Below are 23,081 nucleotides of genomic sequence, written 5' to 3'. Positions count from 1 at the left end.
TCTGTCTAGGGGCAGAAGGCAGAATTTCACAATTATATTGTTTATCTTGCTACAACTCAATTTACTAGTGCTTGTGTAGAACACATATATTCTTAAATCCTCCATGACTGTCAATCTCTGTTATTTCAGTGTGCCCTATTAATTTTTCCCTCTGTCAATTTTAGTTTCTTATTATCAGTGATAAAACACATTTTTTATGACATACTTATGTAACAAGCTGCACACAAAAACAGAGTGTCAGCTTTGAATGGGAACTGCTGAATTCACAATGTAAATAAATAAAAAATTTACTTATTCATTACATGGCATGAATCAATAACGGCTTTGTCGATAAGGTGAGTTATATGCTTCCCACATCTACAAAATTATTTCACAGAAAATGGACATCTGTTCTACTTAAAAATAACATTTAACATACAACTATCTTTTTTATTTGGTGTTAATTTGCAATAGTCAGCTAGAAACGAAATTTTTTTGCTTCAGAGGTCAGTTGGTTAGTGCTGTTTAAAAGCCTGAGAGTGAGGTAGAGGACAGAAATACTACTCATGCAAAGCTATTTTGTGAAGCAAGTCATGCATGAAACACAATTTGATATACATACACTTTATCACTGACAGTGAACACCATTGGGCTTTCTTCCATTGTGAACTGAGTAACCATTTCTTAATTTTGTTCACCATTGCTGATATGTTTTCAGGATCAGATTTCATAACTGCATCAAATTCTGAAAACTTGCCTGGTCTGAAGAACACTTTGGTTACACCAAAGCGGTAATCATCCTCTGTCATTCCTAAAGCCTTGAGCAATGCCTGTGAAAGTAGCCAAAATTACACATAAATACACAACATAATGTTAGTAGATAGATACCTTATTTGAAAATTATTATCTGCAATGCATAAATTGATCCAGTGTACAGACATACGTCACTGAATGATGTTTCTTAAGAGCAACAAGTACAATAATGGTGTGGGCTACTTAAATTCAGGGCAACCATTTATTTGTTCTCCACCTAAAAATGTGATTTCAGCATTAAAAATGAGGATCAGCACTTACAAGCAGATGAGCTTCTGTTTATTGATTTTTGGTTGCTATTTTGCAACACACAGTGCAAACTTGCTTCATATCCAGGGTTACAAAGTACTAACCAATTTAAGAATTTTAACCCCTACGTCATGCAAGTCTAAGGTTATAGGGTAACATTTCTTACAAATTTCCCCCTGATTGTCATTTTTAATGACATTCAGGTTAAATTTATTGGTGAATAACACATTTAAAGTCAACACATTTTGGGAAATGAGACTCCCTCCAAGAAGAACTTTCAATCTAATACTGTATGCATGTTCCCCTACTCATTTCTCCTAAGGACTCTATTCACAGTTAACTTTGAATACTCTACTGTAAACTGCACCTTCCCTTTTCAAGGATTTAGGTTTCTCATTGCAAAGGACCCTTACCAGGTCCTGAGGTCTCTGTTAAAATTGTTTCTTTTTGTAAGGGCTGGTAAATACACCCTCACCTTCTGTTTCATTTATTTTTATTATTCATTTTTATTTGAATTTTATGTTATCAAATTATAATTTGTTTATTTCATTAAAACTTTTATTTCAAATAATACGATAATTTTTTAAAGTATTTAACATCGATTACCTACAACCATGAAAATATTTAGAGCAGGTGGGATGTTGTGTATACCAAAATTTCATAAATATTTAGAAATAGGTGCAGGCTTGTGGGACAAGTGTACTGAAATAATGACATTATGAGTAATACAACACTGACATGTGTAAAGCCCATTCAACATGTCACAGGAATGAGAGATCAAATTTTGTGGTTGTATAGTGCATATAACTAATCAGTATTAAAAAATCGCAAGAGAAGAAGCTATACAGAAAAAGGCCCGGATGGTCCAACGAAGATTCCAAGATCGAATATTGGATTTTAAAGTGTACCCAGGAGCAGGTAAAACTTCAGATGACAGTTTAGTATTGGTGAAGAGAATCTTCCAGGAGAACCATTGTGGAAAGAAATGAGATACTGAAATACTGAGTAATGATGAAATCTGTCTTAAGGTCTCTTAGTTTGTAGATACTGCAATAATGAATATCAGATTAGGCAGTTCAGTTGAATAGGAATGGACATCTCTAAAACAGGAAGTCACAGATATTGGACAATCATAAGTACAAGGGTGAACACCTGATGGGTTTGAATCTAGCACACTTGCATGAGCCAAACTTGAACCTTCATGTGCATGCATGAATTTTTTCCTGCCTGTCAATAGCGTCAGTTGCTGTTGAGTGAGGTGTTGTGTAGTACTTGTGTCAATTTTTCATTGCAAGGAAAATGATGGAACAATTGCAGCAGTGCTGCTGCATCAAATTTTGCCAGAAACTGGGAGACAGCCAGATGGAAACCATTCAGAAAATTTAGATGGCTTTTTATGATGATGTTAAGAGCGTCACATAGATTAAAAAATGGTACAACCAGTTTAAAGATGGCTGCAAATTGGTGGAGAGTAATACAAGCTCTAGTCATCCATCAACATGCTGAAATGACCAGGTCATTGCCAACGTGAACACTGTGCTGATGCAGGACCATCATATGACTATTGGAGAAACTATGGAAGAATTTGGCATCAGCACTTTTTCAGCACATTCAATTGTGACCAAAGATTTGATCATGAAGAGAGAGTCAGTGAAATCCGTGCTGGATCTGCTGATGGCAGTGCAAAAGCAGCTTCATGCTGAAGTTTCACAGGATATTGTGGACTCCACAAAGAGAGGCCCCAACTTTGTGAACACCACAATCACTGGTGACAGGTCCTGAGTGTATGGGTATGACCTGGAAATCAAATCCCAGGTGTCATAGAGGAAGCACGGCTCATCACCTAGACCAAAGAAGGCCTTCTAGGTATGCAGCAACATCAAAGTGATGCTAACCGCTTTCTTCAACTCTCATGGTGTGTTACTACCATGAATGCACACCATAGGATGAAACTATCACCAAAGAGTACTACAGGGATGTTCTCCGTTGCCTATGTGATGTGCAGTGCAAGAGACTGGAGTTGGGGTCAACAGGAAATTGGCACCTCCATCACGACAATACTCCAGCACAATCCTCGCACTTGATTCAGACTTTTTTTGGCAAAAAACCAGATTCCTGTGCTTCAACAAGATTCTTACTCTCCTAATATGGCCCCTTGTGACTTCTGGCTCTTCTCCAAACTCAAGACACCATTAAAAGGAATGCTATTTCAGACAAGAGAGGACACTATATGTCAGCAGCAGTGGCAACACTGGGAGAAGTGTTTGAAGTCCCAAGGGAACTACTTTGAGACTGATTAGGTGTCCAATGCTCCAGATCAGCCAGTCCCCCCCCCCCCCCCCCCCCCCCCGTCCCAAGCCAAAGGTCAGATACTTTTCTGGCAGATCTTGCATAAAGTACTTAGATATTAAATAAATAGAACGTGTAGGGGAGCCAAGGTGAAATTACTGCACGAAAAATGTGAAGAAAAAGAAATAACATCAGAAGGACTGATTCAGCATGTAGAAAAGTCAAAACAACCTTCAGAGAAATTAAAAGCAATGCCATCAACATACTGAGACCAGTGGGAATTTCACTGTTAAATGCAGTAAAGGGAGCAGATAGGAGGAAAGAGTACCCTGTAGGCCTCTATGATGGAGAGGAGTTATCTGATGACATGACTGAAGAAGAAATGGGTGTCAGTATGGAAGACACAGGGAACTGAGTATTGCAGTCAGAGTTTAACAGAGCTTTGGAAGACTTGAGGTTAAATAACGCAGGTGAGATATAGGCAACACCTACTCAAACATTCTAAAATCATTGGAGTGGCAACCAAAAAGGGCATTCTTGGCAAAAAGAAGTCTACTAATACCACACATAGGCCTTAATTTGAGAAAGAAATTCCTGCAAATGTATGTATGGACCACAGCTTTTATGGTAGTGACACATGGACTGTGGGAAAATTGGAAAAGAAGAGAATAAAAGGGTTTATGATGTGGTGTTATGAAAGAATGTTGAAAATCAGGTGGATTGATAAGATAAGGCATGAAGAGGTTCTCTGCAAAATTAGAGAAAAAAGGAATGTATGGAAAACACTGACAAGAAGAAGGGCAAGATGACACGATATTTGTTAAGACATCAGGGAATAATTTACATGATACTAGAGGGAGTGGTAGAGGGTAAAACTGTGAGGGAAGACAGAGACTATAATACATATTAGCAAATAAATGAGAATATGGGATGCAAGTGCTACTGTGAGGTGATGAGTTTGGCACCACAAGAGAGGATTTTGTAGTGGACCAAATAAACAAGGTACTTGTTGTGTAAACTTATCACGTAGGATGTAGATACAGGAGAGTGCATATTGATCAATTTGTGCAACATATACAGCTTGGAGAAAGAGTCCTGCCCACTCATTTCTTTCTGCAGCATTTAAAATGAATTTGACGTCAGTGCAATGTAACACTCAGTGACACACCTGTATTGCTGCAAATAACGGAATAATTATAAGGTACAACCCTGTAATTTTCCATGAATGAGCTGCCCCTTACTGTGAGTTTCCATGCATTACCCTTCCAGAATTTATTGCTGATTTCCCTGTCTTCTCAGTCTTCTGCATCTGCCTTAATTCAGGGTTATTCCTTTTACCAAATGAACACTAGCATTTTTTAAGTAATACGTCTGCTGCTATTTGGCAAAAATACATCTTTAACACTTTCATTTCATCAAACACTCTATAGTGAGAGATTCAGCATGAAATTTGCCAAATTTGTGCAAAATACTGTGTTTGGACCACCAGAAATAGAGTGTCAACAAAAAATTTAAAATTTTCAAGTTTCTTATACCATCATTATTTCAGCATTGAACAACAAAACTAAAATTAATCATAGGCGGTGTACTTCTTTATATCTAACAAAACAGAAATAAAAGGAGCATTTTTCCATGAGATGGAAAGGAAATATGTGAATAGATCATTTATGAGCTGTACCTACAACATATAAATAAGAAGGCTAAAAAATCTTTGTTCAAACACAATTTGCTGAAATGAAGACATTCACTGTTGATGCATGTAAGAATTAACTGTGAATGAATACATACCTTACAGAACATACGAGGTGGTAAACTTCTCAGTTTTTCAGGTAAATGTTGGTTATACATGCTGTGTAGTTCACTGAATGGAACTCTTGATGGAAAACCATTCTGCATCAACTCAAGTACAGACACCATACCAGAGCACTCAAGCTGTGATAGAACTGAGCCTCCTTCAAATTGGTGATCAACCATCTTTTGATTTGGCTTGATACACCGAATGAAATTAGTACCCTGAAAAAAGAACAATATGTGGTAAGTAATTACTTCTACAATACAAACATATTAATACTATGTCTAGTTTTAAATTATATGACTAAAAAGGTGCACTTCAAATGACTACTTACTGTGCTCTTAAGCTTTTCCATCAGTTCAGACAACTGATTTTTGAATTTCATTCCAACACTGTCAAATGCTAATTTTCCTTTTTGATGGCCAATGTCAGCTGTTGGAAACAGACCTTGAAGAAATTTGTTCTTGCACTCCAGAATCAGTCCTTCCAAGGAAGCATGCAGAGCATCATTGTTCTTTTCTACAAAGTGTGCCTTTAAAAAAGAAAAGGTTGTCACTCATTGATTCATTGTGTTCCATAGATTCCATCATAAAGAAGAATCTGCAGAACTATGTAAAAAATTGAGGTAGATACTGACATGGATACTGACATGGAGAAGCACCTGTTTGTGGCTGCATTAATAATTTATAATTGTCATAATTATAATTATATTATTATCATTATTAATTGCTACAAATCATACATGTTTCTTGCTTTAAACCAACAAGTTTATAATGATATTTAGCAAAGAATATTAGCTATCAATATACTGTGCAGCCACAGAATTGTAAACAAAACACTGTTATGTGATTGGTTGGGGCAAATGTGTGAAGCAACCACATCAGGCCCACTTTTCTATTAGGGATTTTCTCTCATCATACAGACTATAGTCATGCAGTTACCAGGAACCTTCAACTGAGTTTCCGTTAGTCAGTCATAAAATATACAATTATTAAGTAGAAACAAATGATGTCCAAATAAAAAAATTAAAAATGTTCACTTGGCAGTAGGAGCACTACAATTAATATTTCAGTGTTTCATTCATTGGTTTATGGATCCAAATATTTCTCTTTTTTTAACTACCAGTACTTAATAAAATCCTAGTTCATCTAATTCGTTACAGAATGAGTACAAAATTAGTTGAAAGACAAAACTGTATATGGGTAAAAAGAATGAATGGTAACTGTTGCATAATTTAATAATAGTAGTACCAGTGCTGCATACAGAATGGAACAATGGACAGAATACACTCTGCTTCAATAAATTTCTACAAATGTTATAGTCTGTAGTATACTATACAAGAAATTGGTTTTACAGGAAACTTACAGTCTGGTAACACACAGCACCTGCAAAATGTCGGATCATGAACCCTTCAGAATCTCTAATTTCCCTATGTGCTTTAAGTTTGGAGTCACGTGTTTTAGCTAGTCGGAAGTGATTGGCCCAGTGTCTATGGACTTCATTTGTGAAATGTTCTGAAGATGGCTTTGGAAGTTTAGATTCCTCATCCAAAAGGTTAAATATTCCAGAAGCTTTTGTTTCTATGAGATCTGGATAAACAGAAATACAGGTTATACAATTAGACACATAAAAATAAGACAGAAGAAACATTAAATTTGCAAATTATGGAAGTTTTGTTGTAAGGTTCTTACCAATACAGTCTTGGTTGTCTCTAAACTCAATCTTTGGTACATTTAAACTCTCCTTCTGATATAATTCTTGATCATCCTTCAATATCCGTTGATTGAAAAACTGCTGCAGTTTCTCATTGCAGTAGTTAATACAAAATTGTTCGAAGCTGTTGACAGTGAAGTATTCTGGAATGGTGTAAGATTGGAAACAATGCACAAAGCATTATTAATGTTTCAGTCAACTGACAAAAAAGTGACTTCTTTGTGTATGGTAACTCACTTTACTTACCAAAACCAGCAATATCTAGGACTCCGATATAATAGCTAGATGCTTTGAAAGGGATTGATTTATTAATTCTCTGAACTATATAATCAAACAGTTTGCTGTATAATGCTTTAGCCAAAGCATCCCTGGCATTATTGGCTTCATAGACTTTAAGTGGCACCCTGTTAACAAGAAAAGAGAATCAGATTACTGGGAATAACGCTTAACCTGTATCTTCGATAGATCATATTTTTCCTAGATGAGATTGAATTTGTAAAGAATAAGACAGACCACCTATAATTCCTACATAATAGGTAGGACCATAAATGTAGGCACATGAAGAAAAGAAAATACTGAATGCATTAAGACATGTGACAGTAATGATACATAAAAGTCCAAAGTGGGAGAAATTTCCAATAATAGACACTACAAATAAGTGAACACTGAAAGTACTAATTGAAACTTAATATGTAAGAGAGCAAATAACTGAATAACAATCAGTTAGAAAACAGTGAACAAAGATGTCCGACTTTTGGCAGTGGTATCAGTATAATCACTGTATGGATATATTAATTTCAGTCTTCTCACAAGCCTCATTTACGTGGGGTTTAGTGCTTGTTACCAAGAAGTTATCTTCATGTAAAATGGTAGTAGTACATTAACTGACTGTACAGTGAGATGCAACCTCACTGTGACAATAAATGACCATGTAGAACAATTGCTACTTAATTATTTATCCTTCCATCCAGTGATCATCTTACAATGATTTGGATTTGTCATCATTACACAATGAAAATAAATACGTCAAAAATATACATACACACAGAATACATAAGTATGCTTTAGAAGCATAGAACACACAGCATATATATTATTACAATGATTTTGGTGTATACACTAAATAAATTATTGTATGTTCTTTTCTCATCTTGGACTACTATGCACTTACAGCTGGAAAACAAAAAGTAGAAAATGTAACCAAAGCACAGGTAATAAAATGACTTTGTGAACGTCAGTTCCAAACACAAGTCTACATCTACATCTACATACATACTCAGCAAGCCACCATATGGTGCGTGGCAAAGGATGCCCTGTACCATTACTAATTGTCTCCTTTCCTATTCCGCTCACAGATAGAGCGAGGGAAAACCACTGTTGATATGCTTCCGAATGAACCCTAATTTCTCATACCTTATCCTCATCATACTTACATGAAATTTAAGTTGCCGGCAGTAGGATCATTCAACAGTCAGCTTCAAATGGCAGTTCTCTAAATTTTCTCAGTATGTTTCCTCGAAAAGAATATTGTGTTTCCTCCCAGGATTCCCGTACGAGTTACCAAAGCATCTACATAACACTTGCGTGTTGTTCGAACCAACTGATAACAAATTTAGCTGCCCACCTCTGAAGTGCTTCAATGTCTTCTTTTAATCCAACTTGATGCATATCCAAAACACTGGAGCAGTACTCAAGAATAGGTTGCACTAGTGTCCTGTATGGGATCTCCTCTACAGACGAACCACACTTTCCTAAAATTCTCCCAATAAACCAAAGTCAATCATTTGCCTTCCCTACCCCAATCCTCACAAGCTCATTCAATTTCATATAGCTTTCCAATGTTATGCCCAGATATTTAAAAAGAAATTTCAAAACAGAACACACAAAAAGACCTCAAATGACCGCACTGGAACATGTGAATAACTGTCTGACTTGTAAGCAATCTTATATAACCTTCACTCCTAGAAACAGTTCTGAGTTTTAATAAATTCTGTGACACCTTTCTATAAACCAAACAAGCCAGCCACCAGTGGCACCAATCTCTTTTATCTGTGCTAGATTCTCCCTATTATAACAGTCATATACAGTTCCCAGATAACACAGTACTTTCTGTCTGTCCAGAAATCCTTCACTTAATTACAATTTTAACTAGATATCCCACAAAAATGTTTGTTCTTTAGCATCTGTCTGCACAGCATGCACCAAAAAGCTTTTTGCGATTGAAAAACACTACTTCAAGTTGCCTATCTTGATTCATGATTCTAAGTATATCATGTAAAGAACACAGGTTGGACTTCAAATGATCAGTGTTTTTGGAATCAATGCTGGTTGGCATGGAGAAGACTATACTGTTTAAGGTAAAATGTTATAGAAATATATTATAGATAAACCTCAGCATGGTGATTTTTCAGGATCTACTCTCCCTTGAGGTAACAGATGACCCATGCTGTCATTCACTAACTGGGAACAATTTTCTGCTCAAGGAGTCTGAGTGTTGTTATTGTTAAGGGTAGAGTTAATTCACGTGCAAATTCCATATAAAATATAACAGACATTCCACTGAATCCTGGTACTATCCTGATGATTAAGAAGTTTGGTTTAGTTGTTATTAATCAACATTGGTTTGATGTGCACATTAACATTTTTGGAATGGAATGCTAACTGAATGGTAAACTGATTACTGCTTCTCTTTGCAAAAGAATGGTTGAAAACATTGTCTTGTTTAACAGTTAGCTGCTCACTACTGCACAGTTGCTTTCAAAAGTGCTTTTCAAATCATATATAGTATCAATCTCCTCCTCAACACCCACCTCCTAATTGTTCAGCTGGGAACTCATTCTACAAAGGATTGTAGCACACAAGTCTTGCGCTTTCCAACTCTCACTGGTTCTGCTCATTCAGTCTTCCCTTCTTTCGCAGTTCTGTTTCTATTTCTCTCTTTTGTTGTTTCTGTTTCTTTTATTTTATCTTCATTATGTTTCCTTCAGTTATTTGTGCCATTTTTTACCCAGTTTCCTGTTTCATGTCTGCTCATACACACTTCTCCCCCATGAAATGACATCCACACCAGACCAAAGGCAGAACACCAGCATGCAGACATGCACATCAGACCAAAGATGGAAAATCTAAGGACACTTTTAGTGGAAGAGGACTGCAGATGGAAAGCCTAGAACAGATCATGGAGGAGGGGAATGGCCTTAGGTATAAATACTGGACCCATTTCACTCAACAAGCAGTCTCAGGTGGCACCTGACGAAAATAATGAGTCACATTATCTGGCAGAGTACCTGATACCTCAAGATATCAACAGATCACCATAGGTGGGATGGGGAGAGAGGGGGGGGGGGGGGTGGAGGATACCTGAAGAATTACATCAAAAGATTCTATGGGGAGGAGATGAACCAAAATGTAAAGAAGCTCAACAAGCTTTAATGGAAAGAAGGGAGGGTGCTGAGTTCTCTCAGATTCATGTTGAAATGGAGATGTAGTACGAGTTTTCACCAGGATTAAGCATCACACTTCAACTCTAGAGTTGTGAACAATGTAAAAAGTCAGGTCAGCTTGTCACTTGTGAGAGAGAAGATACGAAACATGTACCACAGGCCAGATACAGTAGCCACTAACTTTTACACCTCCAAAAGTATATGGTAGCCTCCTTAGCAGGTGAAGACTCCAACTAGGTCACTGCCTCTTTGTCTCTAGTGGAGTGCACCAGGAAAATTGACTCAGTATGCCAGTCTTCGAAGCTTGACTGCACAAGTAAGAAGGTGCAGCGGATGGAGGACACTCACACTGTGATTAAAACCTAAGTGGTACACAGTTTAACGCAAAGAGCATCAAAGTGGCTCCCGATTAAGATTAAAACAGGGAACTAAATCAACCATTACCAAGCACTGTCTCGAACTACATCACTCCATGAACTATCATGAAATGAGGGTTCTGGCACAGACTCTCAGATACTAGGACAGTGTTATAAGAGAGCATAGAGATATAGGTAATGGACAGCCTCATGATCATGACACTGAGTATAGACTCAACAGAACCTGGGATCCTGCGCTGGAGTTGCTGAAAATGCAACGGGGGCAGTTGCAGAACCGAAGATGGAATGCCAGCACTCAGCCTGGCACACTGGACCAAAGGAGGACCTAACAATCCTTACAGCAGGAACAGACTACAGATGGAATGCCGGAAATGGACCATGGACGGGGATGGCCACAGGTACAATACTGGACCTGTTTCACTCAACGAGCAGTCTTAGGTAGCAACTAATGAAGATAATGAGTCATGTTGTAGAAATATGTGCATGAACAACACTGATATTCAGTAGAATACTCAACACCTCAAAATGACAACAGACAGCCAGGAAAGACTAAAAAAAATTACAACTGTTTTCTGTTACCCCTAGGAGTCATCCCTGCATTCTGATATCACATGTTGTCCTCCTCCCACTCCTCCTCATCCCTTCTACAACAACATCCCTCACTTTTGCAGTTTTCCCCATTCCACTCATCCTATTCTGAAGAAGAATATGATTTCAAAGGCTTGTAAGTATCACTATACAGGGTGTTTCAGAATGAATAGTAGATATTTTAGTTGGTAGTAAAATAGAAGAGAGGAAGATTAATCTTTCACATCCCATCGAGACTGAGCTCATTAGAGACAGAGCAAAAGTTCTGGATGTTTTCAAGGATGGGAAAGGAAACTGGCTGTGCCCTTTCAAAGAACCACCTTGGCATTTGCCTGGAGTGATCTAGGGAAACCATGGGAAAACTAAATCTGGATGGATAGACACAGATTTGAACCGTCATCCTCCCAAATGTGAATCGAGAGAGCTAATCACTTATTTCAGTGGAACATTCAATATAACATGTGTCCAATTTGTACTGGTTACAAACATATAGCTGGAGAATGTAACCTAAACAAATACTCACAGAATTTGTTAAGCAAAGGCAAATGATTAACTTCAAAGTTGATTTTCAAAAATTCCACCTCCAATATCAACGCATTTTCAAATTCTCTTCAAAACACCACAGCTGCTCTGAGGTTGTTTGAGTGTTATTTTAATATGGCAGCCCTATTCATAATCCAAATGATCAATTTGTCTCTTGTGTTTACCTTTTATATTTAAATGTCACCTTTCCTCCAACCCTACAGGCAGGAATCTAAAGCTGCAAGGTGTGGGGAACATGGTAGCTAAGAAATGTGACCATATCTGCCAATCCATGTTCCAAGGAATGTCAGAATTAAATTATGTCTGAATCAGTGCCAGAATGTGCTGGGACCCTGGCACACTAGAAGAACATACTCATCATTGCATTTAAAGGAACTTCTTTTGTTGATGCCGGAAGCTCATTTTCCAGAAAGTCTAAATAACAGGGCCCTGTTATGACATGGTAACACAAGAGCTCCAATCAATTAATTGTGTATCACACCAGACCACACATTTACAGAGAAGCATTCCTGAAAATGTGTTTTGACAAAGAGATGAGGATTTTCATTGGAAAACTAATGTGAGCTGCAGTCCATCCAGAATATATTGTCTGGTATGTGTCCAAAGCACTGGACAATTTTATTTGTTGGTTTGCAAGGGGAGGTCGACATTGTCTGCAGGCTTTTGGCTGGTTAGCAATGTGCTGCACTAACAGAAATGAGGTCCACATCCTGTAATCTTTCTCAAATGATTTTACAGAAAGTAATTGGCAAAGAAATTAATTATTTTTGTATTACTTATAACTTAATATACCAACTTCCAATGATGTAAATATCATAATTTACTTGTCACAGGTATTGTAATATGGTGTTTAAGTAAGGCATTGTACAAAATTAAAAAATGTTTATATGAAAAATAAGAGTAGCTAAGATTTTGCATTTGGTGCATATTACATCATATGTTGTGTGTATGTGATTCACTGAACGTATTGAATTTTTATTTAGATTTGGGTGGAGGTTATCTGTCACCAAATTTGAGAATTTTTTTTTACATAGTGTACTCATTTGCAGTAACGTGCAACAGCAATAAAGAAAAAATGAAATACCTATAACATTCCTCGTACCTTATAAATGCTTTGAGATATTGAAACAACATTTTGGCAAAAGATAGCATACAAAGAGGAGAGTATTTTGCCATAAGCTTATTGCACAAAACTTATTTATCTACCATGCTATTCCACTAAATACACACTTTTTCAATGAAATAATGGAATTTTTAGGGGCCATCAATAGTTATTGAAACGAAATGCTGTGGATTTTTGAACAACATAATAAGTGAAGACATTACACATTTATTTTGGTATCAAGGATGTGCTTTTTCATAAGCTATTTACCTTACCTGTCCTCAGTTAATATACTTAATACACCATGGTTTCAAAATTCTGTTGGAACTGCGCCTGCACAACATGTTAATGAGGTGACATTGTGTAAATTCTGCTGGGTTTTGGAAAAGAGGCAAATTTTAACACAGTAACAAAAGAAATATATGCTTTACTCAAAATTCACCACACATGATGCTTTCTCTGAAAGTTATAAATGGTTAACAAATAAGGCAAAAATAAATTGCTGTTTTCTCTGCATTTTTAGCAGAATTCCTTTTAGGTACTAACCAAAGCAGAGGTTATAGTAGATCATTTTGGATGTTCACCATGGTAGTGCATGTGTGGAGAGAGTCCACTTAATATTTACAAAAAATGTGAGCATAGGCTCAGGTTTAGAACAGCACTTCCCCTCCAGTGCTAGACATTTCCCCTACAGCGCACTGACTGCCTGCCCACAACCCCTACCAATACCATACCACTTTCCCCATGCTTGCCCAGCAGACTGCACATCTTTTGGCCATGTTATTCTGCATACACTCTACAATTGTATTAGTACCAAAGTACTATAATGAGTGAAAGTGATTTCATCAATAAACAGTATTCATGGAACTACTTGGCAATCAGAAATTAGCCAACAACAAAATTCCAATTGTCTACCTTCTTCTATTTCTTGAAGGTATTGAATATGCTGTAAATTACAACAATAGAGGCCATGTACAATTAATATCCACCATATTTAAGTGTCAGGAAGTCAATTCTGAAAGTATTTGTATGGAGTGTGGGCATGTATGGAAGTGAAACATTGGACAATAAAAAGTTTAGACAAGAAGAGAATAGAAGCTTTCGAAATGTTGTGCTACAGAATAATGCTGAAGATCAGATAGGTAGATCACATAACTAATGAGGAGGTATTGAATAGGATTGGAAAGAAGAGAAGTTTGTGGCACAACTTGACTAGAAGAAGGGATCAGTTGGTAGGACATGTTCTGAGGCATCAAGGGATCACCAATTTAATATTGGAGGGCAGTGTGGAGGGTAAAAATCGTAGAGGGACACCAAGAGATTAATACACTAAGCAGATTCAAAAGGATGTAGGTTGCAGTAGGTACTGGGAGATGAAGAAGCTTGCACAGGATAGAGTAGCATGGAGAGCTGCATCAAACCAGTCTCAGAACTGAAGACCACAACAACAACAACATATTCTTGTATGTGGGATACCAGTACTTGGGGCTTGGGGTTCTCCAGTGGGTAAATGAGGGGCAATCCAGTTATGTTCAGTTTGGTATCAGTGGATTCATTTATTCAATCTAGTCTATAACAGGTTGAGGAGAGGCATCAAATCCTTAGACTCAGCAGTGAATCATTGTCACGTATTCACCTATGATCGCCATGCTCAGTGTGTCTCAGTAGTGGGATGAGCTTGTACAGTAGGCACTCCAGGTGGAGCTGCATCAGGTGCTGGAGCTGCAATCAAGCACAGAAGAGCTACTAGGAGGTAGGGGTGGAGGCCTGCCACAGCCTTGGTTAGTGACAGATGCATAGATATCTGGGGAATAAACATAGCTTCAATCTCTGGCAGGCAGTGACTAGTGATGGTGGCTGCCCAGCAGATTGGCGGCTGTTAGGATTTCCTTTCATCTCTTGGCCCACTGGTACAGACGCTGGACTCCTAAGGCATGTGGCCCCATAGGTTGGCGAAAGGGGATAACTGCTTCAGTGGATGGTGGGTGAGCAGTGTTGCTTCTCAGCCTCATGACAGTAGGCCACTTCACAGCAGTCATCAATTTGATACCTATAGCCACCTGGACAGCCACTATATATATGTGTAAGGATCACAGTGTTGGTAAGCTGATCCTCAACTGTCACACATAGACCCCTTACTGCAATATTGGTAAAGTATCCCGGATTTTGGTAACACCACTGATCATCAACAGAGTGATCATGCCAGTGTACCAAAGCATGTGCAGTGGTGAAACAATGCGACCAGCCATCACTGTTACATTCTACCCTTCTTTGAAGAATACAGCTATCTGAATCCCACTCTGTGATTAAATCTGAAACTTTTCTGCATTCTACACATTTCATGGTGGATACACTTTTTGCAAAGTCTTGAACTCCTTATTTACATTGGTCATGCCATTGCGTATTAAAGAGACATACTGGGATTTTCCCAGCTATCATGCCATTTCTTCGTGTCTGCTGACACTGTAGGTATATGTGGGAGGACAGTGAGGTCAGAATTTGGATGACTCTATGCTTGTGGCAGTAACAGACAGAGACCTTTGAGATCAGGGCTCAGAGTTTGACTGACATAGACATTCCTAATACAAGTCAATGCTGAAGCTCTCTGCAGTACTGCTTTATATGTTTCAATAGTTGTTCCATCACAATTCAATTATCTTGGCTAGCTGCCATTTACTCTTGGAAGGAGAGAAGCATTGAATCTAAGGTGGTTTTTACAGAGGAGAGATTTTTGCTTGGCAGAGTCTCTAATGGAAGGTCAGGCAGGTAACATAATGAATAGGTGTTGTTCACTACCATGGTTCCTGTTTATGTTTGCAGGCAGTTGAAAAGAGGGTCCCAGTACACCACAACTAGTACCATTGATCATCAGACCCTTACCCTGTAGTTACAGGCATTGCGTTTTACTTAGGTGAGATTATATGTAACACATGCAAAGTGTGATTACTATTTCCGCCACTGCAAAGAGTAAACAGTCCACCCATTTTACAACAACTTTCTGCACTGAGGTTTCCTGAAGTGAGTAAACAGCTCACCCATTTTACAACAACTTCCTGCACTGAGGTTTCCTGAAGTTGCGCCAAACACGGCCACAGTGACCGCAGTGATAACATGTCTCTTCACCATTTAAGACCACCCTCTGGATATGGTCATTGTATCTATTCCTGCCAAAGACATTGTAGTTGCCACAGCTTCAGTTAAAGACTTTGGAAACTCTGCTATACCTTGTGGGAAACTTCAGCTGACAACCCTCGCAAGACTGGACCTACTGCCCTCTGCTCTGCATCCTGCAGAATGGCTTTGTTGGCATTGTCATTGCCTCTAAGTACACAGGTATCAACATTTAATTTCTTAATTATGTCCCCAAAATTTTCTATGGACTCCCTTTCTCTATGTGCTATACCATTTAGCTGTTACTGTCTGTATCTAAGGGTATTCTTCCCCCAACAGTACTCCAACAACCCTTCCTGCGAGGCATGCAAGGGGAGCATTCTACAACTTTTCATGGTACATAACATATGTCCTTGCATCTCCTGTTATCAAGCCATACTCGGCAACTGCTCATGATTCCAACCTGCTATTCTGCAGCCATATATAGGTCATCCAGAAAAGTCAGAATATCCATCCCTGAACTACCACAAAAGGATTAACTAATGTAGCAATGCTAGAGTGTAGGACAGGTAGACACAAATAGAAGGCAACAGTTCCCTTCTCTAGTTCCCTGTGAAACTAAGTTGTCAGCTTACATTTCAGCAGCTTGATCCAGTTTAATACACTTGATTACCTCCTGGGTACAAACCTTCTTGCCCCAGTACCTGATGGAATCTTGCACAAAATCTGTCACTACCAGAAACCAAAATAAATCAGCATAACATATTACTTAGTTCTGAAAGGGAAAAGGAAACAAATGATCCCGTAAGCCCATACAATGCTAATAACACTAGTCAATAAATGTAAGCTTTTATCTCCGTGCTTCTTGGGAGCGGAGCGACTTTGCATGGTTTGCATCCTAAGCAGAGCTCTGTCAAATGCTGGCACTGGGATCAGGCACAGCTAAGTTGCTAGCAATGTGGGCTGGTGGCCTGCACCAACCTTGGTGAGTGACAGAAGCATAGAAAACCGGGGAACAAATATCACTCTTAACGTCTGTCTGGCAGTGGCAATGGTGGACAAACAGCAGATTAGTTGCTGAGAGGGTCTCAGTTCAACCTGTTAGTGTGGAGGCTTGACCTCCAAGGCAAGTGTTTACATAAGAAGGCAAACAAAGACAGCTGATTCACAAATGGCAGGTGAGTGACAGTGTCTCTTCAGCCTCACAGCAGTAGCCTGCTCCTCAGAGATCACCAATTTGATGCCTCTAGATGGCAGGATGAACGATAGGGCACACTGCTAAGCAGTCGCTCCAGCTGTCACATAGACCCTTTGCCGCAATGTTGCCGAAGCATCCAAGATTTTAGTAATGCCACTGGTTATCAACTGAGTGGTCATACCAGTACATTGAGGAAGGTGTGGTGGTGAAATGCTGCTCTAGCATTTTACCGCAAGCAGCATGATTATGCAAATGAGTGCTTACACTGGCCAGTGCCATTACAATGTCTAAGAAGTTCTTTATTTGCTTGTTGAAAGACTACATTGTACAGTCTGAGTAATCTTTTACTTTATCCACACTGTTCTTTTGCACATTCAGTTGAGATATGACTACTGAGCACTGCATCGGTCTCACACAGTTTAGTGGAAACACAATAACCACTCTTGAATCAGGTACTCCACAGTTAGGATGCAGTTTACCATATTCTCCACAAGTAGCTGTGTTTCCATTACAAAACCCATGCACAAATACCATGTCATCATACACTGCATTTGTAAATATACTTGACAATGAAACAGTCGAATTATTCAATAAACCACAATTACAATTGAAAAATTCAATTACGTAAACTTGTGTACAACTTCACAAGTTGAACTTCAAAACAAAAACAACAGCCGATAAATAACCCCCATAACAACTGGAGTATTAATGTGCAAAACAAAAGCTTATCTCTAACCAGGTGTATCTGTTTAAAAATTAAAAACCGAAAATACAAACAATGGAAAATCCATGATGGAATGTAACCATATAATGAAAAGGATAGTCGCTAGTCACCATATTGGGGAGATGCTGACTCTCAGAAACGCACAACAAAAAGACTGTCAAAAAGTTAGCCACTGGAAATCAAGTTGAGCTCATGACTCACAGAGGCACTGCAGCGAAGCCATTTTGAGCATGTGCTATACACCGGCTCTAACATGCAACATTTGGAGTTAGTTGTCAGCTGTACACAAGTAGTAACATGCATAGATAATGATGGGAAAAACTGAAACTGCCACAAATGTCAGAAACAGGCAACAATTTTTTAAAAAAAATATAGTGAACAATACAACAACAGATAGTTACTGTCAGATGAGACTAGTAGAAAGTTTGCATTTTTTTTTTTTTTAAGTTTCCATTATTACAGCACAGATTTTTCTGATTGGCACTCATAGATCCTAGTCATTACTTTGCATGGCAATTCATCATGACAAGTACTGCATACCCAGAAAGCTTCAAGCACAGCAGAACACACAGTTTTCACAGTTAACTATGATATCTTTGGAAAAAAATGAAATTCATTAGCACTTAGAAATTATTCATGAAAACAACTGAAAATATTTATACTTGTAAAAACATCAAAAGTATGTAAATATTGTATTGCCTATTTGTTTCACAGTTACCACAGAGCTTGTGATTCTATCACTTGTAAGTACTGGAAGAAACTATAACTGTTCAATATTAAACGGTAAATACAGCTAAAGTGCAATTTAAAAGGCAAAATAAAGGCAGATAGAAATTATCACAATTTATACTGAAATATTATTGCAGAAAATTACAAACTAATAGTATGCATTAGTGCAAAACTCACATTATAACAGTTCCTTTGAGGCCACCACGACTGGTCTGCATGACTTTAGAAACAAGGGCTTGTCTAAGTTCCTCTGGATCCATTCCCATCAATTTAGATGCTATTGTTAGTGATTTTTCTGATGCTGCAGTGATCCTACAGCCTCCTTTTGTATCCTCTGGGTTTTCTTCAAAGGAGACATTTCCTAGATGGAGCACTGATGCTACTGTTGTATATATGTTTAGCCTTTCTGCATCATCCAGACCTATTCGAGATAACGCCTAAACCAACGGAATATTAAAAATGCAACTTAGGTAGATATACAAATTATAAAATTTGTAATGGAAGGCATGATGTCTGTATTCGTCCAAAAGAGAACATGATCATACAAAATAAACCACTTTCACATGTTTATCTTCCTGTGAACAACAAGCTTTTCATAGTTATGCATAGTCATGTATATAGTTGTGCATACGAATAACTCTTTCTGTGGCATGAGAATTTCCTTTCCACCGACTTTTCTTGGAAAAACTGCTTCAGTTATAAAACTGAAGTTATCCAGATCAATTACCTTCATGTAACAGCAAAATTACAACACATTTATGTGTTTTTGTTGTTCAGGTAAATACATCTTACATTTGTGAACTGAACTATGAATAGAAAGGACTCTTAACCTCTTAATTGCTGATGATGCAGCATACACACATGAGAAACTGGTAAGGTAAAGTAGTACTTGTGAAAATATATTTTAGAACACTCCCAAAAAAAACTATCTGTCCTCCAAAGGAAAGAACATGTGATAAAAAGAAACTCGTACACCCCCTCCCCCCCCCCCCCCTCATGCTAGTTTCATTGTTTGCAACTTTAATTTCAATTAGAACTTCATGAGACGGGTGTCTGTCACACAGAGGTAGAAGTATAAATTTATTACAAAATAACCACGAGTACTCTTTTGAGATACAGAGATAAAATCTCTTTTAATGAAATGCATGAATTTAGAAAAGACAACATACCTGATCCAGGGTAGTGAAGTCCTGCACATCATCCAGTAATGGATCCTTTAGGCCTCCCTTTTTAATTTGACTCTGAGATTTTTGACTGTTGTTCAGTTTCTTCTCTGTTGTGTTGTTTACAAAATACTGGGTGCATCCTTGCTTTAAATACTGTTAACAATGATAACAAAAATGGAACACTAATTAAAAACCTGCAGCTCTCTTTCACATGACAGGCATGAGAAAAATGTGTGACCACAAATGTTTCAGCTACAACAAGAACAAAGTAGCTGAGCTATAAGCTAAACAAAATCCTCAATAAGAGACTTACATGGAAGTCATCAGGTTTGGTGATATTTAGCTGGGCTCGAAGTTGGTCAGGTGCACCCGCACACAGTAGATAGAATACATGGTAATTTCGCTCCTCAGGGCCTTGCACACAAATGCGGGATTTCTCCAGAAGATAATGAGAGATGTAGCCACCAACAACCTGATATTTGTTGTCAAAGTGGACTTCCATGAATTTTCCAAACCTACTGCTGTTATTGTTTCGTGTTGTTTTTGCATTTCCAAAAGCTTCCATGATTGGATTTGCTAGAAATGTACAAAGAAAATGTTAGTTTTGCTATCAAGTTTGGCTGATGCTCACAGGACACAAGTGCAACTAATTAACAAAGATGAATTCTTAATCAATAGTTCCCAAAGAAAAAATTCTAGAAGACCACCAGATCCCTTTTACAGTACTTTGGAAACATCTCCACATATTCCCCAATTGCCTTTTTAATTGCATACAACATAGCACTTAAACTGCGTTAACATAATCAGTGTGCTTATTCACTTAATTCTGTCGATTCACTGTTTTTCATCAGCAGGTGACATGTTTTAATGTGAAGCACTGATTAGGCATGTGTTTGTCACAGTATTAAATGCTGGAAGCCCGATTATAATATCACAGCCACACATCATGGATTTTCTCTTCCTTAAAGCACCCACAGCAGATTTAACAGCAGGACTGGGATTCCTGGGAGGTTGGCAAAATAATTATAAACTTTTGCCTATTTTCTGCACCCCACCCCACTGTTTGTGGTGGAAGTATTTCATGTATCACTATCACCCCCCCCCCACTTCCCCCTCCCCCCTTTCACTGACCCAGTTGTGCATGGTGTACAGGAAGAAAGAGTGTTGACTAGCTTCCATATGAATCTCTCTGAGTATACCTTCCTAGCCCTTTTTTGCAAGATAAACACAGAAGGAAGGGATATGTTGACAGACTGTTTTATGAATGTGTCCTGTCAGAATTTTAACTCCAAATCACACTGTCATGGGCTCTTTGATGATTTTACACTTGCTTAACCAACCCACGATGAAACATAATGCACCACTTCCTTGCATCTACGATGGGCGTTTGAAAAGTATGTGCAAAGTCCGACAGACAGTGGGCCTGCTGCAAAGTCCAAGAGACAGGGGGCCTGCTGTTAAGTCCGCTGTGGGTGCTTTAAGGAAGAGAAAATCCATGATGTGTGACTGTGATATTATCATCGGGCTTCCAGCATTTAATACTGTGACAAACTGATGCCTGGAGACTAGTAATCTACTCTGTAGGAATCAGCATGGGTTTCGAAAAAGACGGCTATTTTTTCACGAGACTCAGAGGCCCATAGACACGGGTTCACAGGTAGATGCCGTGTTTCTTGACTTCAATACAGTTCCCCTCAGTCATTTAATGAACAAAGTAAGAGCATATGGACTATCAGACCAATTGTGTGATTGGATTGAAGAGTTCCTAGATAACAGAATGGAGCATGTCATTCTCAATGGAGAGAAGTCTTCCGAAGTAAGAGTGATTTCAGATGTGCTGCAGGGGAGTGTCGTAGGACCGTTGCTATTCACAATATACATAAATGACCCTGTGGATGACATCGGAAGTTCACTGAGGCTTTTTGCGGATGATGCTGTGGTATATCGAGAGGTTGTAACAATGGAAAATTGTACTGAAATGCAGGAGGATCTGCAGCGAATTGACGGATGGTGCAGGGAATGGCAATTGAATCTCAATGTAGACAAGTGTAATGTGCTGCGAATACATAGAAAGATAGAGCCCTCATCATTTAGCTACAAAATAGCAGGTCAGCAACTGGAAGCAGTTAATTCCATAAATTATCTGGGAGTACACATTAGGAGTGATTTAAAATGGAATGATGATATAAAGTTGATCGTTGGTGAAGTAGATGCCAGACTGAGATTCATTGGAAGAATCATAAGGAAATGCAATCCGAAAACAAAGGAAGTAGGTTACACTACGCTTGTTCGACCACTGTTTGAATGTTGCTCAGCAGTGTGGGATCTGTACAAGATAGGGTTGATAAAAGAGATAGAGAAGATCCAACAGAGAACAGCGTGCTTCATTACAGGATCATTTAGTAATCGCAAAAGCATTATGGAGATGATAGATAAACTCCAGTGGAAGACTCTGCAGGAGTCAGGTGGCTTGCGGAGTATGGATGTAGATGTAGATGGCACCACCAACGTGTATCCAGTTGGTGTTTAGTTAGTAGCATCTTTGGAAAGAATGCACACTAAGTTTCAGCCATATTGGTCTATTTCTTTGTGTTTGGCATTCGTGAGAATCAAGGAAGTCGAGTGCTTGTCAAAACATGGACGAAAAAAATTTTGTATGGTGATTAAACATTACTTTATGAAAGGAAAACCGCCTCAGGAGACTAAAGGGAAGTTTGATAAACATTAGGGTGACTCTGCACCTTTGATTAGAACAGTTTATAAATGGTTTCAAAATTTTCGGAGTTGCCAAATGGACACAAGTGATGCTGAACATTCTGGACGCCCTGTGGAGGTTGCGACTATAGAAATCATTGATAAAATCAATGATATAGTGATGAATGACAAAAGAGTTAAGATGCATGAGATTGCTAGTGCTGTGGGCATCTCGAATGAATGGGTACATAATATTTTGCATAAACATTTGGACATGAGAAATCTATCCACAAGATGGGTTCCACGACTGCTCACACTTGACCAAAAACGGAATCATGTGAAGTGTTGCCAGGATGGTTTGCAGCTGTTCAGGAATAATTCGCAGGACTTTAAGCATCGTTTTGTCACTGTGGATGAAACATGGATACATTACTATACTCCTGAGACCAATCTAACCAATGGGTTACCAAGGGTGAATCTGCACCAGAAGAAGTGAAGACCATTCCATCGGCCAGAAAGGTTATAGCGACTGTCTTTTGGGATTCACAAGGGATAATCCTCATCGACTATC

At 38.4% G+C, this 23,081-nt stretch overlaps 1 protein-coding gene across 12 annotated transcripts in view; it reads right to left on the bottom strand.

Moving 5' to 3' along the window:
• The window catches only part of LOC126267997 (myosin heavy chain 95F), a 380,222-nt gene that overhangs the window by 67,175 nt on the left and 289,966 nt on the right, over positions 1-23,081 (bottom strand). For all 12 annotated transcript variants that reach the window (XM_049973362.1, XM_049973367.1, XM_049973370.1 and 9 more), the window contains 9 exons: positions 20,130-20,392; positions 19,820-19,969; positions 18,828-19,087; positions 7,082-7,239; positions 6,814-6,978; positions 6,488-6,711; positions 5,457-5,654; positions 5,119-5,343; positions 602-809 (listed from right to left, as the gene is read on the bottom strand). In XM_049973362.1, the coding sequence (XP_049829319.1) occupies positions 602-809; positions 5,119-5,343; positions 5,457-5,654; positions 6,488-6,711; positions 6,814-6,978; positions 7,082-7,239; positions 18,828-19,087; positions 19,820-19,969; positions 20,130-20,392 (1,851 nt within the window). The remainder of the gene's footprint in view (positions 1-601; positions 810-5,118; positions 5,344-5,456; positions 5,655-6,487; positions 6,712-6,813; positions 6,979-7,081; positions 7,240-18,827; positions 19,088-19,819; positions 19,970-20,129; positions 20,393-23,081) is intronic.

Source organism: Schistocerca gregaria, chromosome 4, assembly GCF_023897955.1.
Source record: "Schistocerca gregaria isolate iqSchGreg1 chromosome 4, iqSchGreg1.2, whole genome shotgun sequence".
NCBI lineage: Eukaryota > Metazoa > Arthropoda > Insecta > Orthoptera > Acrididae > Schistocerca > Schistocerca gregaria.
Note: the sequence above shows the minus strand (reverse complement) of the source record. Positions and strands in the feature narration are given on the sequence as shown.